The sequence below is a fragment of the Ictidomys tridecemlineatus genome, chromosome 3, assembly GCF_052094955.1.
Source record: "Ictidomys tridecemlineatus isolate mIctTri1 chromosome 3, mIctTri1.hap1, whole genome shotgun sequence".
Classification (NCBI taxonomy): Eukaryota; Metazoa; Chordata; class Mammalia; order Rodentia; family Sciuridae; genus Ictidomys; species Ictidomys tridecemlineatus.
In genome coordinates, this window is record NC_135479.1 from 75,995,415 (window position 1) to 76,018,620 (window position 23,206).

At 52.6% G+C, this 23,206-nt stretch overlaps 4 protein-coding genes across 17 annotated transcripts in view; 1 reads left to right on the forward strand and 3 right to left on the reverse strand.

Annotated features, from left to right (window-relative positions):
• Window positions 1-566: 566 nt before the first annotated feature.
• Window positions 567-3,957, reverse strand: Nprl2 (NPR2 like, GATOR1 complex subunit). Of its 2 annotated transcripts, none has more exons than XM_013366522.4 (11): window positions 3,667-3,957; window positions 3,026-3,117; window positions 2,771-2,939; window positions 2,438-2,603; window positions 1,984-2,120; window positions 1,796-1,893; window positions 1,640-1,676; window positions 1,458-1,551; window positions 1,268-1,385; window positions 855-997; window positions 567-765 (listed from the first exon to the last, which is right to left on the reverse strand). In XM_013366522.4, exons 1-11 carry the CDS (start codon window positions 3,742-3,744, stop codon window positions 698-700), a joined length of 1,200 nt encoding a protein of 399 aa, XP_013221976.1. In that variant the 5' UTR covers window positions 3,745-3,957; the 3' UTR covers window positions 567-697. The 2 variants fall into 2 exon arrangements, with proteins under 2 accessions (XP_013221976.1, XP_005342898.1); XM_005342841.5 differs by having other exon boundaries at window positions 2,495-2,603; window positions 3,667-3,953.
• On the forward strand, window positions 3,958-7,155 carry LOC106145597 (transmembrane reductase CYB561D2). Of its 6 annotated transcripts, none has more exons than XM_078043225.1 (4): window positions 3,958-4,112; window positions 4,578-4,714; window positions 5,172-5,209; window positions 6,334-7,155. In XM_078043225.1, exons 2-4 carry the CDS (start codon window positions 4,588-4,590, stop codon window positions 6,835-6,837), a joined length of 669 nt encoding a protein of 222 aa, XP_077899351.1. In that variant the 5' UTR covers window positions 3,958-4,112; window positions 4,578-4,587; the 3' UTR covers window positions 6,838-7,155. The 6 variants fall into 6 exon arrangements, with proteins under 6 accessions (XP_077899351.1, XP_077899350.1, XP_077899354.1 ...); XM_078043224.1 differs by lacking the exon at window positions 3,958-4,112 and adding an exon at window positions 4,253-4,369; XM_078043228.1 differs by lacking the exon at window positions 3,958-4,112 and adding an exon at window positions 4,258-4,355.
• Window positions 7,156-7,735: 580 nt separating this feature from the next.
• On the reverse strand, window positions 7,736-12,710 carry Tmem115 (transmembrane protein 115). The gene is made up of 2 exons (XM_005326961.5): window positions 11,371-12,710; window positions 7,736-8,533 (listed from the first exon to the last, which is right to left on the reverse strand). Exons 1-2 carry the CDS (start codon window positions 12,219-12,221, stop codon window positions 8,329-8,331), a joined length of 1,056 nt encoding a protein of 351 aa, XP_005327018.1. The 5' UTR covers window positions 12,222-12,710; the 3' UTR covers window positions 7,736-8,328.
• Window positions 12,711-14,864: 2,154 nt separating this feature from the next.
• Window positions 14,865-23,206, reverse strand: part of Cacna2d2 (calcium voltage-gated channel auxiliary subunit alpha2delta 2) — a 135,701-nt gene continuing 127,359 nt past the window's right edge. For 2 of the 8 annotated variants that reach the window (XM_078043223.1, XM_078043221.1), the window contains 16 exons: window positions 22,269-22,329; window positions 20,133-20,230; window positions 19,817-19,907; window positions 19,652-19,714; window positions 19,400-19,503; window positions 19,035-19,133; window positions 18,855-18,943; window positions 18,622-18,669; window positions 18,318-18,389; window positions 18,063-18,215; window positions 17,881-17,933; window positions 17,705-17,760; window positions 17,412-17,538; window positions 17,185-17,295; window positions 17,000-17,087; window positions 14,865-16,913 (listed from right to left, as the gene is read on the reverse strand). In XM_078043223.1, coding sequence (XP_077899349.1) covers window positions 16,770-16,913; window positions 17,000-17,087; window positions 17,185-17,295; window positions 17,412-17,538; window positions 17,705-17,760; window positions 17,881-17,933; window positions 18,063-18,215; window positions 18,318-18,389; window positions 18,622-18,669; window positions 18,855-18,943; window positions 19,035-19,133; window positions 19,400-19,503; window positions 19,652-19,714; window positions 19,817-19,907; window positions 20,133-20,230; window positions 22,269-22,329 — 1,457 coding nt within the window. In that variant the 3' untranslated portion in view covers window positions 14,865-16,769. Of the gene's footprint in view, window positions 16,914-16,999; window positions 17,088-17,184; window positions 17,296-17,411; window positions 17,539-17,704; window positions 17,761-17,880; window positions 17,934-18,062; window positions 18,216-18,317; window positions 18,390-18,621; window positions 18,673-18,854; window positions 18,944-19,034; window positions 19,134-19,399; window positions 19,504-19,651; window positions 19,715-19,816; window positions 19,908-20,132; window positions 20,231-22,268; window positions 22,330-23,206 lie in introns of all 8 variants that reach the window. The other 6 variants (XM_078043222.1, XM_078043220.1, XM_013359374.4 and 3 more) reach the window with 3 other exon arrangements.

Here is a 23,206-nt window from a genome sequence, read left to right on the forward strand (position 1 = left end):
GAAGTCTTTGGCTTGTATTTTTGGTTCTCTTTGGTCTCCCATGATCCAGTCCCATGGGCTTGCCTTGGGTTCCTCATACATGCTTCAGGGTTTTGCATTTGTTTCCTTCTATTGGAATACTTTTCCTAGTTCAAGGCTCAGTTTAAATCACTTCACCTAGGTCTGTTTTGCTTATCTAATCCAGAGCAATCCCTGCTTCCCTCGGAACTCAAACTGTTCATCACCTCTGTTTCTTGCTGTTTCAGTTTACAACAGCATGTTCACTTGGCCATTGCTGGCCACGCCCACCAGATGGCGCTCCAGAGCGCCCGGACCTTGACTGGCTCATTTAAGGCTAGGTTGTCCACAGCGGAGGCAGCACTCAGTAAAAGGTTGAGGCAGCTGGGGTGCCTATAATACCTGTAATCCTAGCTACTCCACAGGCTGAGGAAGGATGGTTAAAAGTTCAAGGCCAGCTTGGGCAACTTAGAGAGATTCTGACTGAAAATAAAAGGCTGGGGATGTGATAAGAGTGCCCTTGAGCTCAATCCCCATACCGCAAAAATAAATAAATGAATAAAGGCAGGTTGAAGTCAATGATTTTATTTACAGAACTAAGAGTCAACCTACAGAGGATATGAACTAGTCTACTTGTCTAGTCCCTATGTGGGTTTAGCAGGAGGGAGTAGCCACAGCAATATAATCATTCAGGAAAGCTTCACTTCCAGCAGATGATGATGTTGGGGTCATTCTCCAGACGCTCATCCAGCTCATGGTAACTCATGCCTGGGTGGGGTGGGGGAGGTGAGGTCAGTGATCTTGGCCTACCCACAGTGCCCTGACCTCACCCTGTCTGCCCCACTGCATGGCTCCACCTGTCTTGCAGCAGATCTCATCATAGCTGTGACAGCCTGTGTAAAGCCGGGCAGGGTGGCTTCGCTCCTCTCGAGACACCCGCACAGGATATTTCTGTAGTCGTCGGATGAGATTCTTCATTAGCCCAAACTGGATCAGTTTCCTGGGGTGAAGATTGGGAAAGAAGTATGATGCTCTGGTCAGTTCTCCTTATAGCCAGACCAACTCTTTCCTGCAGCAGTTCAATTCTATCTCAGAGCCAGACTGCCCTGCAAGCTCATCATCCCCAGGAATCCTCCCTGGATTAGCAGTGCCACGATTCTTCTCACTGGGAATACCCTGCTTCTTCTGACCCAGGGTTCCTCCAGAGAGACAAAGAGGGTCTACCTTCCCTCAGGCAACCCCCTCATTTCCCAAGGAATGGCCCTCTGACCGTTCATCAACATGCTGTAGCTGCTGGGGGTGGCGGCCGATGAGGTCTCGTACAGTAGTACCAGGGCTCAGGCTGCAGTACAGTTGGAACACATCCCGGAGACTGGCTCTTTTGTGCCCTGTGGGTGCCAGGATCAGCTCACCAAGTGACCCTCCCCTTCCCAAGATATCTCCCCAGAGCCCACTACTACCTTGCTTGGTCACGTAGGATAGACATGCGTCCTGTAGGGACTTGTCATCTACAAGATCCTGGACCTTGGGTGTTGGACAGTACACGTTGGAGTACTAGAGAATAGCAGAAGGCACAGGGAACTGAGTGAGGGGCCGGGAGGCTGGGCCAGACATTGCTGAACCATATCCCAAATTCACCTACCTGGAGAATGGACACCAGTGTCACAACACCATAGTACCTAAGAGAGAGAGCTGAGCTCAGCTTCTGAAGACTAGACTTTTCCAGCTCCATACTCAGGGACCTAGGTTCTTCCCTGGCTGGTGACCTTATGCAAGGCATGACTATTGCCCCACTCACAGTAGGTTCTGTATGGCAATGCGCACCAGGTTGAGCTCCACATCTGCCTCAGCAGAGATCTTCTGGACATGGCGGAAACCATCGATGTATGGCAGGATCTGGCAGAGCAGAGCAAGGTCAGTGGGGTTAGGATGAGGCCAGTGCTGTGGCCAGGACAAGGTGATGCTACTCAGGGACAACTGGCACACCTGTTGGGTGGTGAGGTCCCACTGTGAGTTGATGAAATCCTCCTTGTCCTTGGTAAAGACAGGTACATCATACTCTTGGGCCACAGGAGGGTCTGGCCGCTGTTCAATCACCTTCAAGTGGATGGTGTTGGATTCATCTGCAGGGGACCCCACCCATATTCTCAGTGCCATCTCTCCTGAGAGGCCCTCAATTACCATCCAGCCTTTCCAATATCCCTTGAGGCAGGCAGGTGGCTCTGGGGAGGGTCATTCTTCCCCTTTTATGGAGTGAGAAACTGAGGTCCAAAGGGGAAGGAATATACACAAGGAGCAGAGCTGGATAGCTCTGCTGGCTGCCCCCCATTCCCAGCCCCATCATGTACTGTACCCAGGACATCACCTCAGCCTCTGGCTATTTCCTGGCCACCAGTTTATTCAAAAGTCTTGTCCTTTTCCCCCCAAAGGATGTGCTCACCTTCTGCCACTTTCCCATCCCTCCCGTTCTGTTGTTCTTGCAGAGGCTGGGCCATACCAATGGGTAGAGTGCACCGGCCAGAGGCGTTCAGCTCCTCCAGTAAGATGGTCATTATGGGCACCAACTTCTGCTTGCTCTCCTCTGTGGACACGAAACTGCTCTCTAGCTGGACAGAGCATAGACAGCATAGTGGGTATACCCCAGGGCACCTGACTAACTGGATGCCCTGCCTGGGTCCTGAGCTAGCTGTCAGGATCAAGGAGACTTTGGAGACATAGGAACACTTTTCCCAACTTTGCCTGCCCATACACCCAAGCCTATCATGTTGCAGACCTCCAGTGTGGTCAGGTAGCCAGCCAGCTTTTTAACAATGGGCTCCAGGGCACAGGTCTTGGCCTGGGCATCACACACGAACCCCAGGTTGAAAAGGAGAGCATTGCGGCTATACTTCTTGTGCTCAATGCACACAGGGCAGCCGATCAGCTTCTTTTCCATGGCTGTGCTGGATGAATGGAACAGAGTCAGGCCTCCCCAAGTCTGTTCCCTCCTCTTGGGACCCGTTCATCCCACACCCAGCCAGGGCCTCACACAGTGATGAGCTTGTTTTGTAGCTCTGGCTTGGTGATGATGTACACTTGGACGGTGTCAAACAGCTCCCTGGAGATGAAGTCTTCAGGGACCTGGGGAAGGAAGAGGCAAAAGGCCCCTGACTAGACATTGGGACTGGGTGGAGTGCACAGGGTGCATTCATAGGTGCTCCCCCCATTACCACCTTCAGGTATAAGTACTTTTCTCTAGCATTTTCCTCTCTCTCATTCACCCAGGCCTAACACTCCTTGGTGTTTTCAAACACATACTGTGTTCTCACAGGCTTCTTGGCTTTTGCATTTGTTGCTCCCTATACTTGGAACACTTTCCTCCATCTTTAATTTGCTATGCATCATTTAAGTTTCAATCCAGGAATTCTCTCAGACCACTCACCCCCACCTTCCATGGGACCTGACACCTCCCCTGAACCTTACAATTGGATTTCCCCAAAGCACGGCTCATGTGACATAGTATGTTTCCTTCATCACAACAGGAGCCGGGGGACCTGGGTCCTTTCTATTCATGGTTATCCGGGAATGGATAGAGATACCCGTGTGCAGCAAGGGGATTCAGTGCTATGTCAGTCGGCTGAGCTCCCGAGAGTGTCCCTCTCCCCGCTTAGTCGATAGCCCGGGCAGCACCTGATAGGTAATTTTTGGTCCCAGCGTGGGGTGGAACTCGCTGAAGAATATGCATTCGATGCGGCAGCTGCTGCCCATGGCGCTAGCGAGTCCTGGGTCCGTAGCTCCTTGTTGTTCGCGCGGAGACACCCCTATTCTTGGGAACACTGGTCAGAAAACAGCCCTGAGGCCTGGGCCACTGTGTCACGCAGTCGTGCGCGCGCGCGCGCGCGCGCACACACATACACACATACACACTCGAGAAGCCGTCTGCTCAGTAGAGTCTGCGTAGCGAGATTCAGAGGCGGGGCTTGGGGGGGCTCTTCCCAGGAAGTCCCGGGTGGGTAGATGTCGCACCCGGAAGTGAAGCGGCTCCTTGACGGAGCGGCGGCGTGCGCGGTAGGGTCCTAGTTATCCAGCAGTTTTTTTGGAGGAAACCACCACGTCTGATCGGCGCTGCAAGTGAGGTAGGCAGATTCCTAGCATGAAGGGACAGCGTGCTAGCGGCACTTGGTGGGGAGCATTGCACGAAGGGATTCAGGCTGTAAGTGGGACGCATCTGGGAACTACAATTCCCGCAGTGCTTCACGCGCTCCCGCCTGGCGTTCCCACCAGCGACAGGGTGATGCATGCTGGAATTTGTAGTCTTATGTAGCCTTGCGTATCCTACCTGAAAAGTGGGCTAGAGATCAATACCGATTTAGATGCAGGTAGACGCTAACAGGTAGACGCTAACAGGTAGATCCTGACGGGGCTGCCAGTCCTCTTCTGGCCAGTTGTGACTATTTCCGGTACTGGTCTTGGTCTGTTTTTTCCTACCATAACTTCTTGGAAGAGGGTGGCATTCTTGCCCTGCAACTCTTCTTCTAGCGAGAGGTGTGGAACTGTCCTACTGGGGCACCCGACCCTTGCCAATGCTTCTTTGTTTTCAGGCTACTGACCATGGCCCTTTCTGTGGAGACCGAGTCGCACATCTACCGAGCTCTGCGCACTGCTTCTGGGGCTGCAGCCCACCTTGTGGCCCTGGGCTTTACCATCTTTGTGGCTGTGCTCGCCAGGCCTGGTTCCAGTAAGTAGAATTCATAGTTGACTTCTGGGAAAGGAAAGGCAACTTTTTCTGGGGGAGCAAGAGCAGTAGGAAGCCTTGGGCCTAACTCTTGGGAACAGGGCTGGCTGACTGAGGAATATTTTGTGTAGAAGGGATGATACTCTAGATGAAACATGGGTGTGGGGGCTCTGACAGCTTGGCCAAGCCCCACAGAGCCCATGGTTATCCTTTTCTTGTCTTGGTGCACCTCTTGGGAGATGCTGGGGGAAGGAGAGAGAGGAGTGGCAAGCATGCATGGCCTGTGGTCTAGGAAGAGAGAACAGGTGTGGAGTCAGCTTGTTGCAGCTAGCGGGGCGCGGCTCACATTTTGGCAGCACCTTCTTAGGTGATGGGCTGCCCTTATTCCTCAACCTGTAGGGATTGGTATTGCTGGTTTCTTCTTGCCTCAGCCCCATGAGGACTCCTCTTCTCATTCCAGGCCTGTTTTCCTGGCACCCTGTGCTTATGTCTCTGGCTGTAAGTAGTGGGTATGGGCAGCTCTCATGGGTGGGAGCATGGGTATGGGTGGTGACCCTGATAGCCTTTGACTCCTTGTGGACATTTAGTGTCTATTTGGAGGAGTTGCATGCTTCAACTCTTGTCTGGATATGTTCCTGACTTGAATCATAGTATTTGAGACCCAGTATAGCTGGGTGTGGTGGTGTATACCTGTAATCCTAGCTAGTGGGGAGGCTGAGACAAGAGGATTGCAAGTTCAAGGCCAATCTTGGCAACTTAGTGAAACCCTATCTCAAAACAAAAAAATAAATTAAAAGTGCTTGACATAGTTCTCCAGGGTTCAATCCCCAGTACCATATATACATCAAAAAACAAAAACAAAAACAAAAAACAAAAAACAAAAAAACCTAGGATAAATGGGAAGGTTTATTTATTTATTTTTTTTATTTTTATTTTTTTTTAAAAGACTTAGTTTCCTGATTCCTTTTTTTTTTTTTTAAAGAGAGAGAGTGTGTGTGAGAGGAGAGAGAGAGAGAGAGAATTTTTAATATTTATTTTTTAGTTCTCGGCGGACACAACATCTTTGTTGGTATGTGGTGCTGAGGATCGAACTCGGGCCGCACGCATGCCAGGCGAGCGCGCTACCGCTTGAGCCACATCCCCAGCCCAATGGGAAGGTTTAAACACAAATGAGACTTCTCCCATCTCCAGGCAGGAAGCTGAGAAATTGCATTTGGATGATCCTTTTTACCTTAAGTTTGTGGTGATATGCATCTTATTTTCCCTGAAACAGTGCACCCATGTGGTCAGCTCTTGCCAAGAAATTGTATCCATACATCCCCATGGGAGAGAAACAAAGGTTTTGAATCATTTATAAGTGCTACATCTCAGACCTTGTTTGCTAGGTAACAACAGAGATGACATTTCAGAATAGCATCTAGGAAGATGTGTGAAGAGGTTTCTGTCACTGACTATTTAAGGAAGATGTTATGCCCCACTAAATGGGTAGTTTTGCTGGGGAGAAAATTAAGAATGGGAATCAGCTCAGGTGCACTGACAACTAAGAGGATCATCTAAAGCCCTCTTATTTATTTTTTGCTGGGACAGCACCCTCACTTGAGTTTCCTTCTCCGTCTCCTCAGTTCTCCTTCCTGATGACCGAGGCACTATTGGTGTTCTCTCCTGAGAGTTCGTTGCTGCGCTCCCTGTCACGGAAGGGCCGGGCACGCTGCCACTGGGTGCTGCAGCTGCTGGCTCTACTGTGTGCACTGCTGGGCCTTGGTCTTGTCATCCTCCACAAAGAGCAGCTTGGCAAAGCCCACTTGGCTACACGGCACGGACAGGCAGGACTGCTAGCCGTGCTATGGGCAGGGCTGCAGTGCTCAGGTGGGGTGGGGCTGCTTTACCCCAAGCTGCTGCCCCGATGGCCCCTGGCAAAGCTCAAGCTATACCATGCCACTTCTGGGCTGGTGGGCTACCTGCTGGGTAGTACCAGCCTCTTGTTGGGCATGTGCTCACTCTGGTTCACTGCCACTGTCACTGGTGGAGCCTGGTACCTGGCTGTGCTATGCCCTGTCCTTACCAGCTTGGTCATTATGAATCAGGTGAGCAATGCCTACCTATATCGCAAGAGGATCCAACCATGAACTCTTCCTAGCCAAGGGAAGCCTGGATTTGCCTCTCAGCATTCTGGGGCTGGGGACCTCCTGAACTCTTTAAGCTGATTGGGTCAGGGGATACTTCAGGCACTGGAGCAGTAGGAGACCCATATGTGACATTTTTGCTCTTCGTGCTAGAGTGCCTCCTCTGTCCTTCTCCTTTTGCTGCATCCCAGAGGAGCATATGGATCACGTGTCTGGATGAAGCTGGGATTGCAAGACTGCCTCCACAACAATGCAGCTTATAATTGTACTGGTTTAATTACTGGAGAGAAAAAAGTGAATAAAAATGACTGAAAAGACTGATGGGAGGAGCAGCTTAGAGTTGGAGGTGGTTCTAACTAATGCTGTCAGCTTTAAGTAGGCAGCTTAGCAAGGTGGGGGCCCTCTCTGAATGGTAGAAGTTCTCCTAGCACACAAGTCCCTAGGATATGGCTGCTGAGCCTCCCATGTTGTGAATAGTACAGCTATGTATCCTACCCATCTCCCAGCTTCTGACTCCTGGAACATCCACACTATGGGGGCTAGATACAGACCGACAGGATGGGAGCTGGGAATGGGCTATCTCCATAGGTGTCAAGAGCAGAATACTCTGTCATGGGCAAGAACAACTCATGATGGAGAGAACCTCAACTGTCAGATCCTCTGGGTAGGGGCAGAGGGCCTCCTAAATGGGGACTAGAGAGAGGAAAAAGAATAAGGCTCTGAGGCAATGGCTCTAGGAAGGCCACTTGGCAGTAGGCATATAGTGGTGGAAGGAAGGTATACTGGGGCAGTGGGCTTTTTATCCAGCTGGAGTTGCTATGGAGAGCCCTTGGATCCAGAGTAAAGACTATCTAAGTTGAGCATGTGAGGCTGTACAAGGTAGCTTGACAAAGTGCAGGAGTCATACCTCAAAGAACTGCTTTATTGATACTGTGAGGCTGGGCTTGGTTGCCCACTCAAGTGGTCCTGTAGAAAATACCTGGGAGCTGTGGCTGTTCTGGCCCAGAAGCAGTCATGGCCACAGCAGAGGGAAACAAGAAATCCTGACATGAACACAGTCTTCCTGGGGGTAGGCAGGGATGTACAGCCTTGTGTTGGCTCCTGCACTGGCTGGGCCCCCAGAACATTTTTGGCAAATGCAAATCCTTGCCTTGACAGGGCTCAGGGCTCTTGGCAAACAGTTTCAGATGTGAGGGCCAGCCCAGGAGCTGTGGCACCAGCGTTCCTGTAGTCACTTGGGGCTGAGGTATAGTCTCACCTCAGATGGAGTTCTGGATTGGCCGATGCCTCAGAGGTCCTATGCCCAGGATAGTGGTTATCTGGAGTCAGAACCAGGTAGCAAGGGTCCTGGGTAGTGTTGGTGAGAGACAGCAAGTGGCCATGGAAGGCTCCAGCAGGCCTTCTTCCCTCTTAGAGCAGTCAATGCCCTGGGGTAGCTGAGAGGCATCATTGAGGGCTTGGGAGAGGAGGGGCTACACTCAAGGTGGTCTGGAGTTACAGTTTGGGGGGAGCTGCCTCGAAGGTGATAAGGCTGGATTCAGGAGTAGCCCCCTTTCCTGGGGATGTGGGAGCCTTTTCTGAGAGCAGGGGGCTGTCCACTTTGGCCCCAGATTCTTCTTCATCATCATCCATGCTGGGCCAGGTGGACTGGTCCTCCACTCTCTTCAGCCGCTCATTGAGGGCCTTCAGAGCCAGTTGCCTGGGGCCAGAGGAGAGAGGACAGGTCACTCTGGGTTTCTCTTAGCACATATCCTGCACCCTTCCTCTGTAATCTGCCCTCTCTCCCTACCACATAGATTCCTCCCCCAGAATCCATTCTCCATGCAGCACCCAGAACTCCCCTGAGACTGAATTTCAGCCCATGCTGCCATCAGAATGAGGACCAGAAGGCTCTGGAGTCTTTCCTTTAGCTCAGGGCGCCTCCAGGATGAGAAGGCCAGTTGGATGTCTGCCAGACTGACCACCAGGCTGTCCATGGCCAGCCACCAGGAATAGTTCTGAATTTGATGCATGAGAGTGGGCAAATCTAATGATCTAGGGCAGATGGGTGGAATGGCAAGTCCCTGGAGATGGGTACCTGCTTGGGCACTTATACACATCCAAGGACAGGTTCATTAATTCTCCCTTTCCCGGATAGGGGTATCTGAAGCCTCCTGGCAAGGGTCTCTGGGAAAGACTGGAATTCAGTACCTCCCTTAGCTCAGCCCAGGAAGCAGAGTCAACTTGGATCAGTACACCCCGCTTAACTCTGATGTTTTCATTTTTAGAGAATCCCCCAAACCACTAAGACCTGTGTTAGAATAGGCTTTTAGCAGAGTCCTTGCAAGAGGTGAAGAAGAGAAAAGCCCATGTGGGTAGGGCACAGGCCAGAGCCTGTTTTCATGGGGCAGATCCTTGGAGGCACCACTTTGGGGGAGATGGGAAAGTCTACTAGAAGGTATTCACATGAGCCCTAGGCCACCAGAGGGCAGAGTAACAATGCTGCCAGGCAACACATCCAACAAGGCCATTGCCCACCCCTGATGCTTCAGCTTCTCTGTGCCACCAATGTGGGGACAGTCTGTGTAACCTGTCAAGTTCCTGCAGAGAACCCAAACCTGCACCATGCCAAGGATAAGGAGAAGCAACAAGGACATGAGCACAGAAAACCCAGTATACTTTCCCCCCTGCCCTCCAACCTGGCACATGGCAAATTTGCATTGATGGGACAGTTCTTCAATGATACTGCCAAGGCTCCCTTCTCAGAGATGGCCTTGTCAGTTCTGTCTAAAGTCGGCCAAGGCCCAGAGATAGTGTCATGCTAGTCACTTCTTCACAAGGGTCAAAGATGTCTCTTTGATGGGGGCTGGGGTTATAGCTCAGGCAAGCATTTGCATGTGTGAGGCACTGCATATAAATAAGTAAATAAATAGGTCCATCAACAACTAAAAAGGGAAAAAAAAAAAAAGATGGGAAACCCTGCCTTCTACTTAGTAGCCCTTTGGGTCTGAGTGTGGCTTGCAGTCAGATAACAAACTGGTTGGAGGAATAACCCCCACCTATACTACTTAAGGCTATACCAAGAACTTACCTCTTGCCCTATCTTCATCCACTCTCTGGTCCATTTCCTTGGGCAGGTTTTTTTTTTTTTTTCTTGAGACAGGGTCTCATAAGTTGCTAAGGCTGGCCTTGAACTTGTGATCTTCCTGCCTCAACCTCCTGAGTCATTGGGATTACAGGTATGCATCACCACACCTGGCTTGGGCAGGTTTTCTGAACATCCAGCCAACCCTAACCATCTAAGACCTCTCACTGAAGGAGAGGTCCCACCTGAATAGCTGAGGGCAGCTTAGTTCCTCCCAGGTCTAGCCCACCTGGCCTTGTCTCCTTCACTGAATAAGGTCAAGACACACCTCTAACTTATCACCCATAGAGACTAGACTGTAGGGCCTTGAATGAGGCCCTCACAGCATGCTGTAAGTGTTTTTCCACACATATCAGCTTGGACCACCAGCTAGAAACTCCTTCAAGGAAGGGGTGTGTTTTACACTCAAGTGTACTGCCCCAGTGGAGAGTAAGCTCAAGGATAAATAACTCTTCCACTGAATTCACAGAGCTTCCTGCCAGGAATCTGTTTCATAGATGAGCAAAAGCAGGAACCTTTGACAAAAGCAAAAGGATAGCCATGTTATCCGATTACCTTAAAAAAAAAAAACCAACAAAAAAAACCCCCAAAACCCAAGCAACCCCCTCCCCCAAAAAAAACCCAAGAATAATGTTGTAAATGGAGCTGGGGATCTTATAGAAGCTGGGACCACCCTGGGGAGCCCACAGATCCAGGAGAGTTAAGAGCTGAATTAAAAACAGTCTCTCTTGTCCTGGCCAAAGTGCAGCCAGTGAATAATTCAGCCAGGATGCCTAATGCGGCAGATGGCTTAGTTTACAGATAATTCAAAGGTCTCCACTATCTGGTGTGGTACACAGGCCTCTAAGGTGGGTCATATAGCCAGTCCCCTGGGTTTGGTGACACCTCCCTGCTTGGAAGTTAAATTTGGTAAGACCCTAAGCTTCCCTCAGTAAGTGGCAGAGAAGCATGTATCTGAATTAAGACTCATGAAGAAGACATGGTTCAGTATTTGGAAACTTGGGGTAACCAGACTATTTCTTAAGGGCCCCAGGCCTTCTTCCTTGGTCCCCACCGCCCCCCCCCACAGGGAAAAAAGACCAACAGGTTGTCTCTGGCTCCCAAGTACCAGTGTCTAGGATTTAGAGACTCTGCAAGACCAGGGTGATGCATACCTCCATTAGCCCCTCACACAGAACCAAAAGAAATGGTATTTCTTGAGACTGAAATGGCCTTAGTGGTGAGAAAAAAGCACACACTGGAGCCCAGACATCTATATGCTGAATTCTCAAGGCCAGACTGGGTTTCCTCTCTGAACCTGCCCCAACACCTGACTGTGGGTCTCTTATGCACAGCAAGCACCTCAACAGGTGGCATGTGACTTTGAGCAGTACTCTCTTAGCTTGCCAAGATTTTGGAAGGTTTCACAGTACCTTCTCCGCTCTGCATCTTGAGGGTCTGTGCCTGGGAGGCTGATGGTGATGGAGGATGGGGCTCCCACATCATAGCGTTTCACTGTCTTCTGGCATATCTTTACTTTCACCAGGAGACCATGCACCAAGTTCGCCAGCAGCCCCACCACAGGCTGCAGGATCTCAGGGAAGAAGGTGGCAAAAGCAAAGTGGTCAGCCATGTCCCCTCGGCCTCGGCTATGGCGCTGGTAGAAGCGAAGATACACCCAACTGGAGAGAAGTCCAAAGCCATAGGAAGCCAGCGCTGGGCTCTGGAGCAGTGTGGCCAGCCGCAGCAGTAGCAGCAGTGCCAGCAGCAGCATTGGCACTACGCTGACGCGCACCTGGGGCACTCGCAGGACCACACAGTCCCCCATAGTTTGCTTGAGTGCCACCAAGACACCACCTAGGAAGCCCAGAGCGCCGTGGATACGGATTGTGAACAGGTAGACCAAGTTGAAGGAAGCCATATAGGTGAGGAGGTAGGCGAAGGCCCCCAGTAGCCCCACAGACACATTCACTACCGAGAAGAAGATGAGCAGCTCCAAGGCTCCCCAGAGGGGTTCCAGCAAACGCCCAGCCACCACCACTGTGGCCAGGCTGATGGCCACATCCCACACGTGCTGCTCCATGAGCCCATGGGTGGCCAGAGTCCAAATCCAGAAGTTGGGAGGAAAGAGGTAGCCTGGGGTGACCGCCAGGCAGCCCGTGTCTACTGCGAAGGAAAGCAGGTAGATGAAAAGTACCGCTGCGCACAGGGCCTTCACCACCACGCTGGCGCTGGCCAGGATGGCCCCCAGGTGCTGGCGGGCACCAGGTAGGGCGCGTTGCATTTTCCTGGTATGCGTTGGCCTGAGGAGAAGGTGGGCTAGGGGCCTCCCCGGGGCCTCGTTCCAGTCCGGCCCCGATGGGAGGCCCGGGCTCGGCCTAGTCACTAGCCTATCGCCCTGGTGAAGGCTCCGCTTCCGGTCGGGACGGGCTCCGGTCTCAAAGGGCTTTGTCGCCTGGCCAGAGTCTAGGCCCCTCGCCCCGGACCTTTAGGAAGGTCCTGGGCGGCTTTGGCACGCCTGCCTGCCTGCCCGGTAGGCCCAGCGCCAGGCTGGCTGGACTAGCCTTGCTCTCAGGACCGGGGCACCTCCATCCACTCCTGGGCTCTGGTCCGCGTGGGACGGGCACCTCGTTCCAGGTCCGAGTCAAGTCGGGTCAGCTCCAGCTGGGCCTCAGTCCTGACTTCTCGCCCTGCCTCCTCCCTTCTCAGGAGCCGACAAACATGGGTGCTGCGCTTGCGTGCCCCCGGCGGCAGCGGCGGCCGGATGCCTTCTGAGCTCCTGTCTTCCGGCTCTTTGGCATGCTGGGATACGGAGTCCTTGGCTACAGTCCTGGAGGAGCGGAACTAGGTTTCTGGGAAGAACTACAAGTCCCAGGAGACCGTGCGCCTAGCTGGTCCTGTCCGTGATCGAGAAGGGTGTTCTGGGAATTGTATAGCTGAAGGCTGTTTCCGCCTGTTCTTGGTGCATAAAGGAGAGAGCGTTGCCAACCTCGGGAAGCTGAGAGTTGGGGGTTCAGGAGGCTGCATGGCCTCAGGTCACACACTTGCTGAATTTTCCAGGGAGAGTGACTCCGTTTATGATATTTGCTTGTACATAATAGTGTGATCTTGTGAGCAGTCGTGCAGGTGAGGACGTTAGATGGTTCTGGTGTGTGTAATAGTGTGTGAAGCCCTGGAACGTTTAAGAATGGGACCTGACCGGAGTCCTTGCTCCGTCATTTGGCGGCAGTGAGACATTGGCAAAATTTTTGAATCTTTTAAAAAATCAGTTTCGTGTACCTTAAAATGGAGATGACAGAATCTTCCTACCCTAAGAAACAAAGGGGACAAAAGTGTGGAATGCCAGTCCACCTTGGATATTCAGATTGCCTTTGTTACAAGTGGAGTGAACCCAGGGTTTCCTCCCTCAAAAGGGTGATGCTGGGCTGCCTTAGTGATTCTTCTCTCCTCCAGAGTCTTCTGATCATTGCTGGAGTTAGAAAGATCTTCCCACAAGCCAGGGTCAGACCTCACTTCTCACCATTTTGACTTCAGACAGGTTGTTTCTTGCCTTTTGTTGTTGTTGTATATCTAATTACTTTTAAAAAATGTATTCTAAATTAAAATAATTATATAACAAAGGACTTTTATAAAGTGAAGAATCCCTTTCAGCCATCAATCTCAGTTCCAACTGCCCAATATGTGCATAGCCTTCCAGTTTACAAAGGATGTTGACTCCCTCTATCTTTGAGGTCTGGGTTTCCACTGGATGCCACACACCAGGGAGAGAGTTGCCAGACTAAGTAAGTAAAAATACAGGGTGCTCAGTCAAATTTGAATTTAAGATGAACAATAAACTTTTTAGTATAAGCATGTTCCATGTAATATGAGAAACACATTTCTCTACGAAACTTATCTAAAAAATAAAAATTGACTGAGCTTTCTATTTTATTTGGTGATCCTACCCCAGAATCTGAGGGGCTTTCAAAGTATGGGAACTGTTTTTGAGATTGAGGGTTAGGTGTTATTCTGTAGCTAATCCCAACAGAGAAGTGAAGAAAGCCCCATTGTAGCTGACACTTGAATGTCCTTTCATCTTTAGCATTCCTGCCACCACCTTCTTTCTTAGACCTTAGCCAATTTTTTACCTTCATCCTGTGAGGGAAAATATTTCATCTCTCTTTATACTCATCTGCCCCAGGAAGGATTCACTAGTAACAACCCTTAGATTGTGGCAGATGACCACCAGCTAAATGTAAGTGAGCAGAGTCCCTGGTCCTGTCAGTGTTGCAGAGTGAGCACTGACAGCATTCTCTGGAAAACCTCTGAACTAGTGGTTATAATTCTCTCAACGGTGGCACATGCCTGTAATCCTAGGTACTCTAGAGGCTGAGGAAGGAGGATCATAAGTTCAGACTAGCCTGGGCAATTTAGCAAAACCCTGTCTCAAGATAAAAAAAAAAAATTAAAAAGGGCTGGAATGTAGCTAAGTGGTAGAGCACCCTAGGTTCAATTCCCAGTACCCCCCCCTTGAACACCAGCAAGTACCAACTTCTGGTTGTGTGGCTCCAGGAGCAGGACCTGAGTGTCAGGTCCCAGTTGCTGGACTAGGTGGCCGGACTTCAGCCTGAACTGGCATCTCATTACTATTTTCATTCCTTCAGGACTCTGGCCTTGCCTTGAAACTCTAGGAGGATTATTTATTTATTTAGTTTTCAAAAATAGCTTTTTTTTTTTTCTGGAGGCTTGTGAGATAATATGAGACAAAGTATGTCAAGGGCCTGGATCTTATTAGTCACTGGAAGGACCATGCCCATGAAGCATCATGCCCTATGGCCACCAGGGACCTGGATTGCTATGACCTTCTCCCAGCAGAACAGGGTGATGGCCCCTTGTCTTCATAGCTATCCAATCCTCACCACAAAGCTGACACAGTAGATGAAAACTGTTTGAAGTGAAAATATGAACATTATTTAATAACTGATCTTCTGTAATAAACCATTTGAAAATATTTTACAAGGAATCACACACACGATATTTTACAAAGTTTCTTGACTTTTTGTCGCTGTTGTTTTTCCGACATGTCTGTACAAAATAGAACAACAACAAAAAAAAGGGTAGAGAGGAAATGGCCCCCCAGTCCCCCAGCCCAAGGTGAGGGGACAGCCAGGTCAGGTGGGTGATGAGAAGGATCAGACCCAGCTGGGGGTTGGACAACTACCTGATGGGGATTGTTTTGTCTGTTTTCTGTTTTTTAAACTTAAAATATATATTTATTTTTCTGTATATGTTTGTTTCATTTTTATATTCTCCATTGAGCACCTGACTACACTACAGTTACACATGCGCCCCCACAGGACACAGCTGACATCCAGGCAGGGCACACATCATGGACACCCACCCTGGCACCAGCAGTGGGCACAAACCATACAAACATACTGAGAAAGCAACAAGCAACATGACATTAATTAATGGAGCCATTAATTAATGCATCACCCTCCCCCCTCCTCCCAGTCCATTGATTCCCGTGGCTACATCCCCCTGCCCTCAGTCCCCTACTGGCCCCCAGACTGGGATGCCTTTGGGGGAAATGACCAGAATGAATGGTGTGAACAGATGTGCCCAAGGCCCAGCCTCTGTGTGTGGACAGTGTGTATATGTGTGAGTGCAAATGTGTGTTCAGCAGAAGAGGGGCGGTTTGGCCTCCTGGGCTCAGGGAGTGTGAGTATGTGTGTGTGCTCGCGTGTGTGAGAGAGAGAGAGAGACAGAGAGAGGGGGGGGTCGGGGGAGGGAGAGAGGGAGGGACATGGGAATGGGCACAGGCCTGAGTGTGTAAGGGCCAGATTGGGGGTGGGATGGCCCAGCCAGGAGAGACCAAGTCACCCCTGCTAAGGCAAAGGGCGATGTCTGGTGGGGGTTCCTCTGCCGAAGGGTGCAGGCAGTGGCATGTGGTCCTGCTGTGGGTTTGATACTAGTGAGAAATGGTTATAATGAGCACCTGGCAGGGTGAGGGGCACTTGGGGGACACTGGTGGCTAGGGATGGGACAGAGAGGTCTTTGCCCTCTGCCCCAGCATTTGGCACTGTTTGACATTCAGCTTTAGAAGATGGGAGGATCAGCTGGGCTGCAGCTCAGATTAGAGGCAGGCGGCGAGTAGGAGATGGAGCATGCTTGTGCCAACCCTCCCACCAGTACCCCCTCACCCTATGTAAGGCTTTGTGAGCCCCCCATTGTATGTGTGTCTCTGTATCCATTTATGTGTGTCCTTTGGGGTCTGTCTAGTGAGTCTGGTTTCTACCCTCAGGGTTCCAGGTGTATACTGGGGTGTGTCTAAACTGATGTCATTGTGAGATTGTTCTGACACCTGTAGTGCTTGGGGGGTGGGGGGTGGGGATGACTGTAGGCCTGAAAGGGGGCAGGAGCCCATGGGCCTCAAACTTGTTATCTCACCTTCCTCCATTATTCCCAGGGAAACTAGGTTTAGGCTTGGGTGGGGCAGCAGGGCCTGGTTAGAGGGGTCCAGCTGAGGCAGGATGGCCTACACAAAGGAAGCCTTTAGGCAGGGCAGGCAGGGGAGGCCTGGTTTGGCACCAGTACATGTGGCTTCCCTGTCCCAGCCCACTGGGGTGAGTCCAGTGTCTGGGACACTTGAACAGTTCAGCGGTGAGACATATCCTGGGTGTCAAAGTCTGTGGCGCCCTCCTTTGGGACTCCCCCACTCCAAGGCACAGACTCTTAGAGCCTGGCAAGCTCAAGTCCTTTAGTGGGGGAGGGGCAAGGCTGTAAGGCGGGAGTGTGGGGCAAGGGTGGGGGGGCAGGCGGGCAGGGTGGGGGGTGTGGGTAGGGCTGGCGCTCAGAGGCGGTGAGAGGCGGCGAGGGTGTGGACTTGAAGCTGCGGCCGGGGCGGCAGGCCGAGGAGGAGAAGAAGCTGCAGGGAGACCAGGATGCCCAGCGATGGCGGGAAGGAGGCTCCACGGCCACAGTCTGAGGTATCTTCCTGCGGGAAGAGACAAGGAACTGGTCGGCCAGGCCCCGGTGGGCGCAGGGTGATGCGATGTCAGGTCTGCCATTCCCCCAGCTCACTGTCGCATTGTAGTCGAAGCAGATGTGCGGGCCTCTTCGGTATCGTGGTCTCTGCACCAGCTCACACTGCTCCGGGCCGTCCGCTGGGCATGGGTGGGGAGTCAAGGAGGCAGCGGCGGTGGTATAGAGGGGCGCGTGGGACAGGAGGGAATGCGAACGGTGGGGAGGAGGGAGGGGGCAGGATACAGTGCGTCTCCTTCTGCAGCAGCCGACCAGCCTCACACTGGCTGCACAGCGGTTTCTCGGCCACCACGAAGAGAAGGTTGGTGTTGGTCAGTCTCTGTGCGTGAAACAGCCTGGAGGGAACATCGAGAGGCGGGGTCTGGAGGTTCATTCCTCCACTTCACCCCGCCCCATCGGCCCCACCCTGGTTCTTCTCCCCGTTCCTCATCTCTAGGACACCCTCAAGCACCTGGAGCAGTTTCCGCAGTCGATGATGGCATTGTAGGAGGCGTTCACCGTGCCGAAGTAGTACTGGGTCTGTTTCATGACGCAGCTGCTCTCGCGCGTCTCAGGGCTCCCCTCGGCCTCCGCAGGGTCTGCGGGGCCCAGAGCGCCTCAGCTCCGCCCACAGACCCTGGCACGGTGTCTGACTGGTGGGCTTCAACCTGGCTCAGCCGTAAGCCCCGCCCTCCCTGTGGAGCGGGTGTCTGCTCTAGGGGCAGACCGTTTTTTTTGAGGAGGTGCCTCCCAAGCCCTACCTACCCGCTTGGAACCAGCTGTGGTAGATGAGGCCGTAGAGAAGCTGTTGGAACAAAGACCTGCAGGGAACGAGGCACTGAGTGGGGGTGGTCATCAGAGGCCAGTGACCTGCCCCATTACTTTTTAGACTCCTCTTGGCCAGGGAGCACCATCTCTATATCCAAGCCCCCAGGACTCACCAGGCAGCAGCAGAGGTCCACCAGGCCAAGTTAAGGAAGTCTGCAATGGTTGGCTGCAGTGGAAAGAAGGGCATGGGCTGCTGTTGTTGCCCCTCACCATAAGTCACCCCTAATTCAGACATCAGAGGTGGGGGTCAGGCATCCCAGCACCCCCCCATCTCCAGGCACCTCTGAGGGCTCACCACAAAGACACCACGAGGTGCAGCACCCAGGTTGCCAGGGGGCTGAGGGGCACAGGCTGCCTGATAGTCGTAGGACTCCTTGCGGGTGTAGAAAGAGTTGTTGTAGAGTGCCAACATCAGGTTGGCATCCACCTCACTGAAGAACCTGCCAACCTGGGGATGCCGAGAGGGAGCCAACGTCACAGGGCTAGCAGTGTCATATCCCCAGAAGGCTCAAACATCTATGCCCTCCTCTATCCTCTTCCTGACGCTTACCTGGTCCCACTGATGGTTCTGGTTTGACAGCACCAGGAATCCTCCATCATCAATAAGGACACAGAGTAGGTCCTGAATGGTAGGAAAGGGGGAAGAACAAGGAGAGGGGCTGGGCTTCAGACCTTTCACGTCAGGCCCTAGTACTTCAGTGATTCAGAATGTGGGGGGTGTGTATGCCATTTCCTCAATCCTAAGTCAGGGTAGGGTTGCTGAAGCTAAGGGATGGGCTAGAAGTTGCAGTTGGGACTAAAAAGTCTGGGAGTGGGGGAAGCTGGGGTCTACAGCAGCCTCAGGGTACACGCACCTCATTGTTAACCTCGCAGTCCATCTCACAGTGGCTGCTGGGGCCGCACTGCTGGGCAGAGAATGAGGACTGTAAGGCACCCACCAATATTTCTCTTTCCTTTCACCCTTATATATCTGGTTCCCCAGGACATCTGCAGCAGCCCCTTCCTATAGGCACTGAAGCCACTCTTGAGTAGAAAGCTTGGGTCCCTGGGGACTCTGGTCTTACTCCCCCTTCCCTTGCCCAAATACCTTCTGTGGCTGCTCCTGGTGGGTACGGTTGCTGGCCAGTACCTTGAACTTCTCAGCCCAAGCCTCTAGGTCTAGCTTAACACCCACCACTGTTGGGGAGAGAAAAGGGCCATCAGTGCTACCTGCCTAAGCAACACCTTGTCTACTGCCTCCTTCCCCACCTCTGTCCTGGGCATTCACCTGCTGGTCTCAGTGTGCGCCCGCCTAGGCTGAGCTCCACAGCTGTGCTGACGAGGACACCCACTGTGTCGTTCTCCAGCTCCAACGGCCTTAATAGGGCTGAGGTGGTGTAGGTAGAGCAGTCAGGTGTGGGGGCTGGCAGCCACACTGACCGCTCAAAGCTATGCCCTATTCACGCAGGCCTGAGCCAGCCTAAGCACCCAGCATAGTGTCTGACAGAGCCTATCCCTCTCTTCATGTATGTCCCAGTCTCAGCCATTGTCAGGTTTGAAGGGGGGCTCACAGAACAAAGCCTTGTGGTGGCTGAGTAGCCAGGGAAGCTGAGGCTTCCCACCTGCTGCTGGGAACGCTGGATGGATACTCACCATCCTGGTGTGGGGGCTTGAAGACATAACCATGATTATCTAGGCTGCGGCGATAGAAGCTGGCATTGAAGGGTTCAGGGTTTTCTGTCCAATCCTCAGCTGCCCTGGAGCACGTAAGAGAGCAGGGCTTTGTGGGTAAGGGGTGGCTTGTGGGGGACAGCATACTTAGGAGTGCAAGAAAGCCTCTGGGCAGTAGCACAGGGCAAGATCCCAGACAGAGGTGGGTGCTGGGTAATGTGGTAGGTCACTTACTTGTTGGGGAAGATACGCGTGATGCCACCATCAGTGGCAGCGAACACGGCCAGCAGGCTGTACCTGGGGGTGGCGGGGAGGTAGGGTCACAGGTCTGCCTTCAGCTAGAGAGGGCAGGGCCTCTGGGACCATCCCAGCATCCTGCCCCTAAAGCCTGGTGCATACGTGTTGAGATCCTGGTCCCTCCACACACGTTCCACCAATTGCTGCGTGATGCCTGTGTCCAAGATCAGGTTGTGCAGAAGGAAGTTGTTGCCTGGGAACAGAAGGGTAGGGGTAGAGGAGCATCTTCTTGCAGCTTCCTGTACTCCCTTGCCCCTACTCCCAAGGCTCCACTAGGAGCCTTCCCTATACCCTGACCCAGGCCCTTCCCTGGGTTTGGGCCTGTTTCCACACCTCCCCCATCTCTAGGTTCCTCTGGGCTGTCCCCATGCTGCCTGGGCACTTCCCAGATCCAGCTGCCCTGCCACTAGACACTCACACTGCTTGGAGTCTGGAGTTACTTTCTCCATGAGCTCAATGAAGTTTTTCAGGAACTCAGTGTTGTTGTCTGAGGCATTCAGGTCCTTGCAATACTCTCTGGGGGTAGGGAGGGGCAAGAAGAGTGGGATTTGGGGGCTGAACAGGGCAATGGGGTCAAGGCTTCCCAATAAGCCTGTCTGGCCATTCTCTGAGAAGCCCAGACCTCAGGGAGGGGCACATGTGTTCTTACAGGCTTCGGCTCCTACATGCCTGCAGGCTGAGAAATCTGAGTTGGGGCAGCCAATACCAACACCAGAATGAGAGTCTGCTTCCTCCACCCTGGCAGGGTTTTTTTTTCTCCTTGGCTTGGTCCTGCAGAGCCTCCCACCTCTCCTGGGTAGCTAGACCCAGAGAGTGCATCTGGGAGGCCTTAGGACACATCTGGTGGCTGGCTCATTCACCTGTATGCTCTACAGCATTTCCATGGGCATATGTGGCACCAAGTACCAGAACTGGCCTTTGTCTGCCAGAGTCTGGTACTTGGTGCCTCATCCTGCCCCTTCCTGGCTGTGTGCCTTTGGGCACATATTCAGGGTCCCTGAGAATCACTTTTTCTTATCATTCTGCAGAGGTGTCAGGAAATCAGTGAGAATTTGTAGGTCCTCAAACTGGCTTTTCCCTTTGCCTGGAATACTCTTCCCATGGAGGCCAAATCCCTTACCTCCTCAAGGCATGTGCTGGGCTCAGGCTCTGGGTCCAGAAAACATGAGGGCTGTTGGGGTATTGCAGGGCCTGCTTGAAGCTTTGCTTTCTAGCAAGCTGTACCTCTACCCTGAGGCCATCAATCCTGCCCAATCCTTCATTCACACTCCTGTTACCACTAGGCTATATGGCAGCAACTTTGTGGGGATTTAAGAAATGTGCCATTCCCCCAGGTTGTGCTGGGGCCTATAGCTTAGTGAGGGCACCTGGGACTGGGTCTCAGCTCCCACTCACTCAGGGCCTTTGTGTGGTGTACACCCTGTGCCTCTGTGCCTGGAGGCCACACCTGACACACCCAAAATGATGCCTTCATAGCTGTGCTCAGGATACACGGTAGACATGATATGCACATCCACATTTCATTCACTCACCTGACATTCATTGATTGAGCTCTCCAGAGCCAAAGATACAGAGGTGACAAAGACAAACATGATCCCGTCCCTCAGAGAGCTTCCTCAGGTTCATGTGAGTCACATAGTCCTTTCCACACATTCCCACTATCACTAATGCACACAGCCCACCCCACACTTATACTCGGATACATATATACGATGACTCACAATACAAACACACATCTACAGAGAGAGTCACAGAATTGTGGGTGCATGCACGCACGTGCATACACAATGGAGCTTAGGAGTGTCCAGAGTCCCTGTGTGGTGCCTGAGAGTGCCCTTGTGTCTGTTTGCTGCACCTATCTTCCCTCATTTGGTCACAAGCTCTTGAGCATTTGGGGAAGGGGGTAGGTCCTCAGATGTGGGCCAAAGGGCAGAGGGTGTGGGCAAGAGGACCCACGTGTGTATGCTGAGTGTGCATTTCAGAGATGGTCTAGCCTGGACCTGTTCTTGCCCTGATACCTCACTTGCCAGAGCAACTCCTCAAAGCCCCTCCCCTCCCTCCCACTCCTCCTCACCCCTCAGTGAGCCACCACACCTGGACCTGGCACTACTGACAGGGGCTCTGGCTGGCTCAGCCCCAGACCCACACAAACACTGACCAACACAGGACAACAATGGGGTGCAGGTGGGGGCATGGGCAGGATACCACAAACCAGAGCAGCAGCTGCCCGGTGAAGGGGTGTGCTGCAGACAGCCAGCCCAAGACTGAAGTGGCTCCTTCCTGGTGGCCTGGGAGGGCAGGGAAGGTCAGCAGAGAGTCCAGAGGCCTCCTGCCTCAGGCCTGGTGGGAGATGGACTGTGCACTGGCCACTGCTGCCTGGTGCGGCTACATGGCCTGGGTATGCATACAGCCACACATACCGGGCTATGTACAGGGGGCTGGGGGTGACATTGCACAGGACACAGACACACACAGCTCCAGGCAGCAGTGCGGGAGGCAGGGCCGGGGCAGTTGGGGTGGGGAGCACACCTCAGCAAGGCCACACGCAAGCTACCTGGGAGCAATGAAAACATGTCCTTCAGACTCAAAGCTGCTGGGGAGCAGGAACTCAAAATCTGCAACAGAAACGGGGGGTTATCTGGCGGGGGCTGGGGAGGCGGAAGGCCAGGGGGCTCAGAGCTGATTGGGCTGGGGGCTGGGGAGAGGGCAGCTTGAGGGAGGGGGAGACACCAGCAAAGAGGGAACCCGCCACTTCCACGTTCAGGTTTGAGCCAGAGAGAGGGGATGGGCGGGTGGGGAGGAGTGGAGGGCTTGTGGAGACTACAGCATCGCAGGAGAGGGCAGTTATAGCCAATATGTTGCCCGGGCCTGGTCCTCTGTCGGCAGTGAGTCCCTTGGCGTGGCTGTATATGCTTCCATACTGCTGTATAGCACATATACACGGACACACACACACACATATATATACACACACTGCTATATATATGCATGGTCTGGGGGAGGCGCCAGTCTCACTCTTATCACATCCATAATGGAAAAAACCGCATGCTGAGCTTCCTTCGCCTCCAAAGAGACTTTGAGGAAGGGAATTGGCTTTTGGCTGCGGATTTTTATCTCTCTTTCTTAACCACAGCTGTTTGCGTTTTGGTAGGTCTTTTGTTGTGTCAGGCATCAACATGGCCAAACCGAGGGGGTTTCTCACGGGCACAGACAGTCCAACCAGAGACAGTGTGGGTAGCTGGGGATAGACTGCAGTGCATCATGGGGGTCTGGGGGGTTCTTTCTGGGACAGGATACTGCATGAAGGGAGACCCTCAAGGTGTAGGGATTGTTCTGCACCCTGTGAGGGGTGAGGGGTGCTGATAGAAACTTAACATTCACTTTACTGGGCTGGGGGCATGTGGGGGCAGGTAGAGAAGAAGGGCTAGGTCTCCTCCTTTCCTAGGCATGTCTGGGCTCAGAGGAGCCAGGGAGGAATGCTGGGGATGCCTG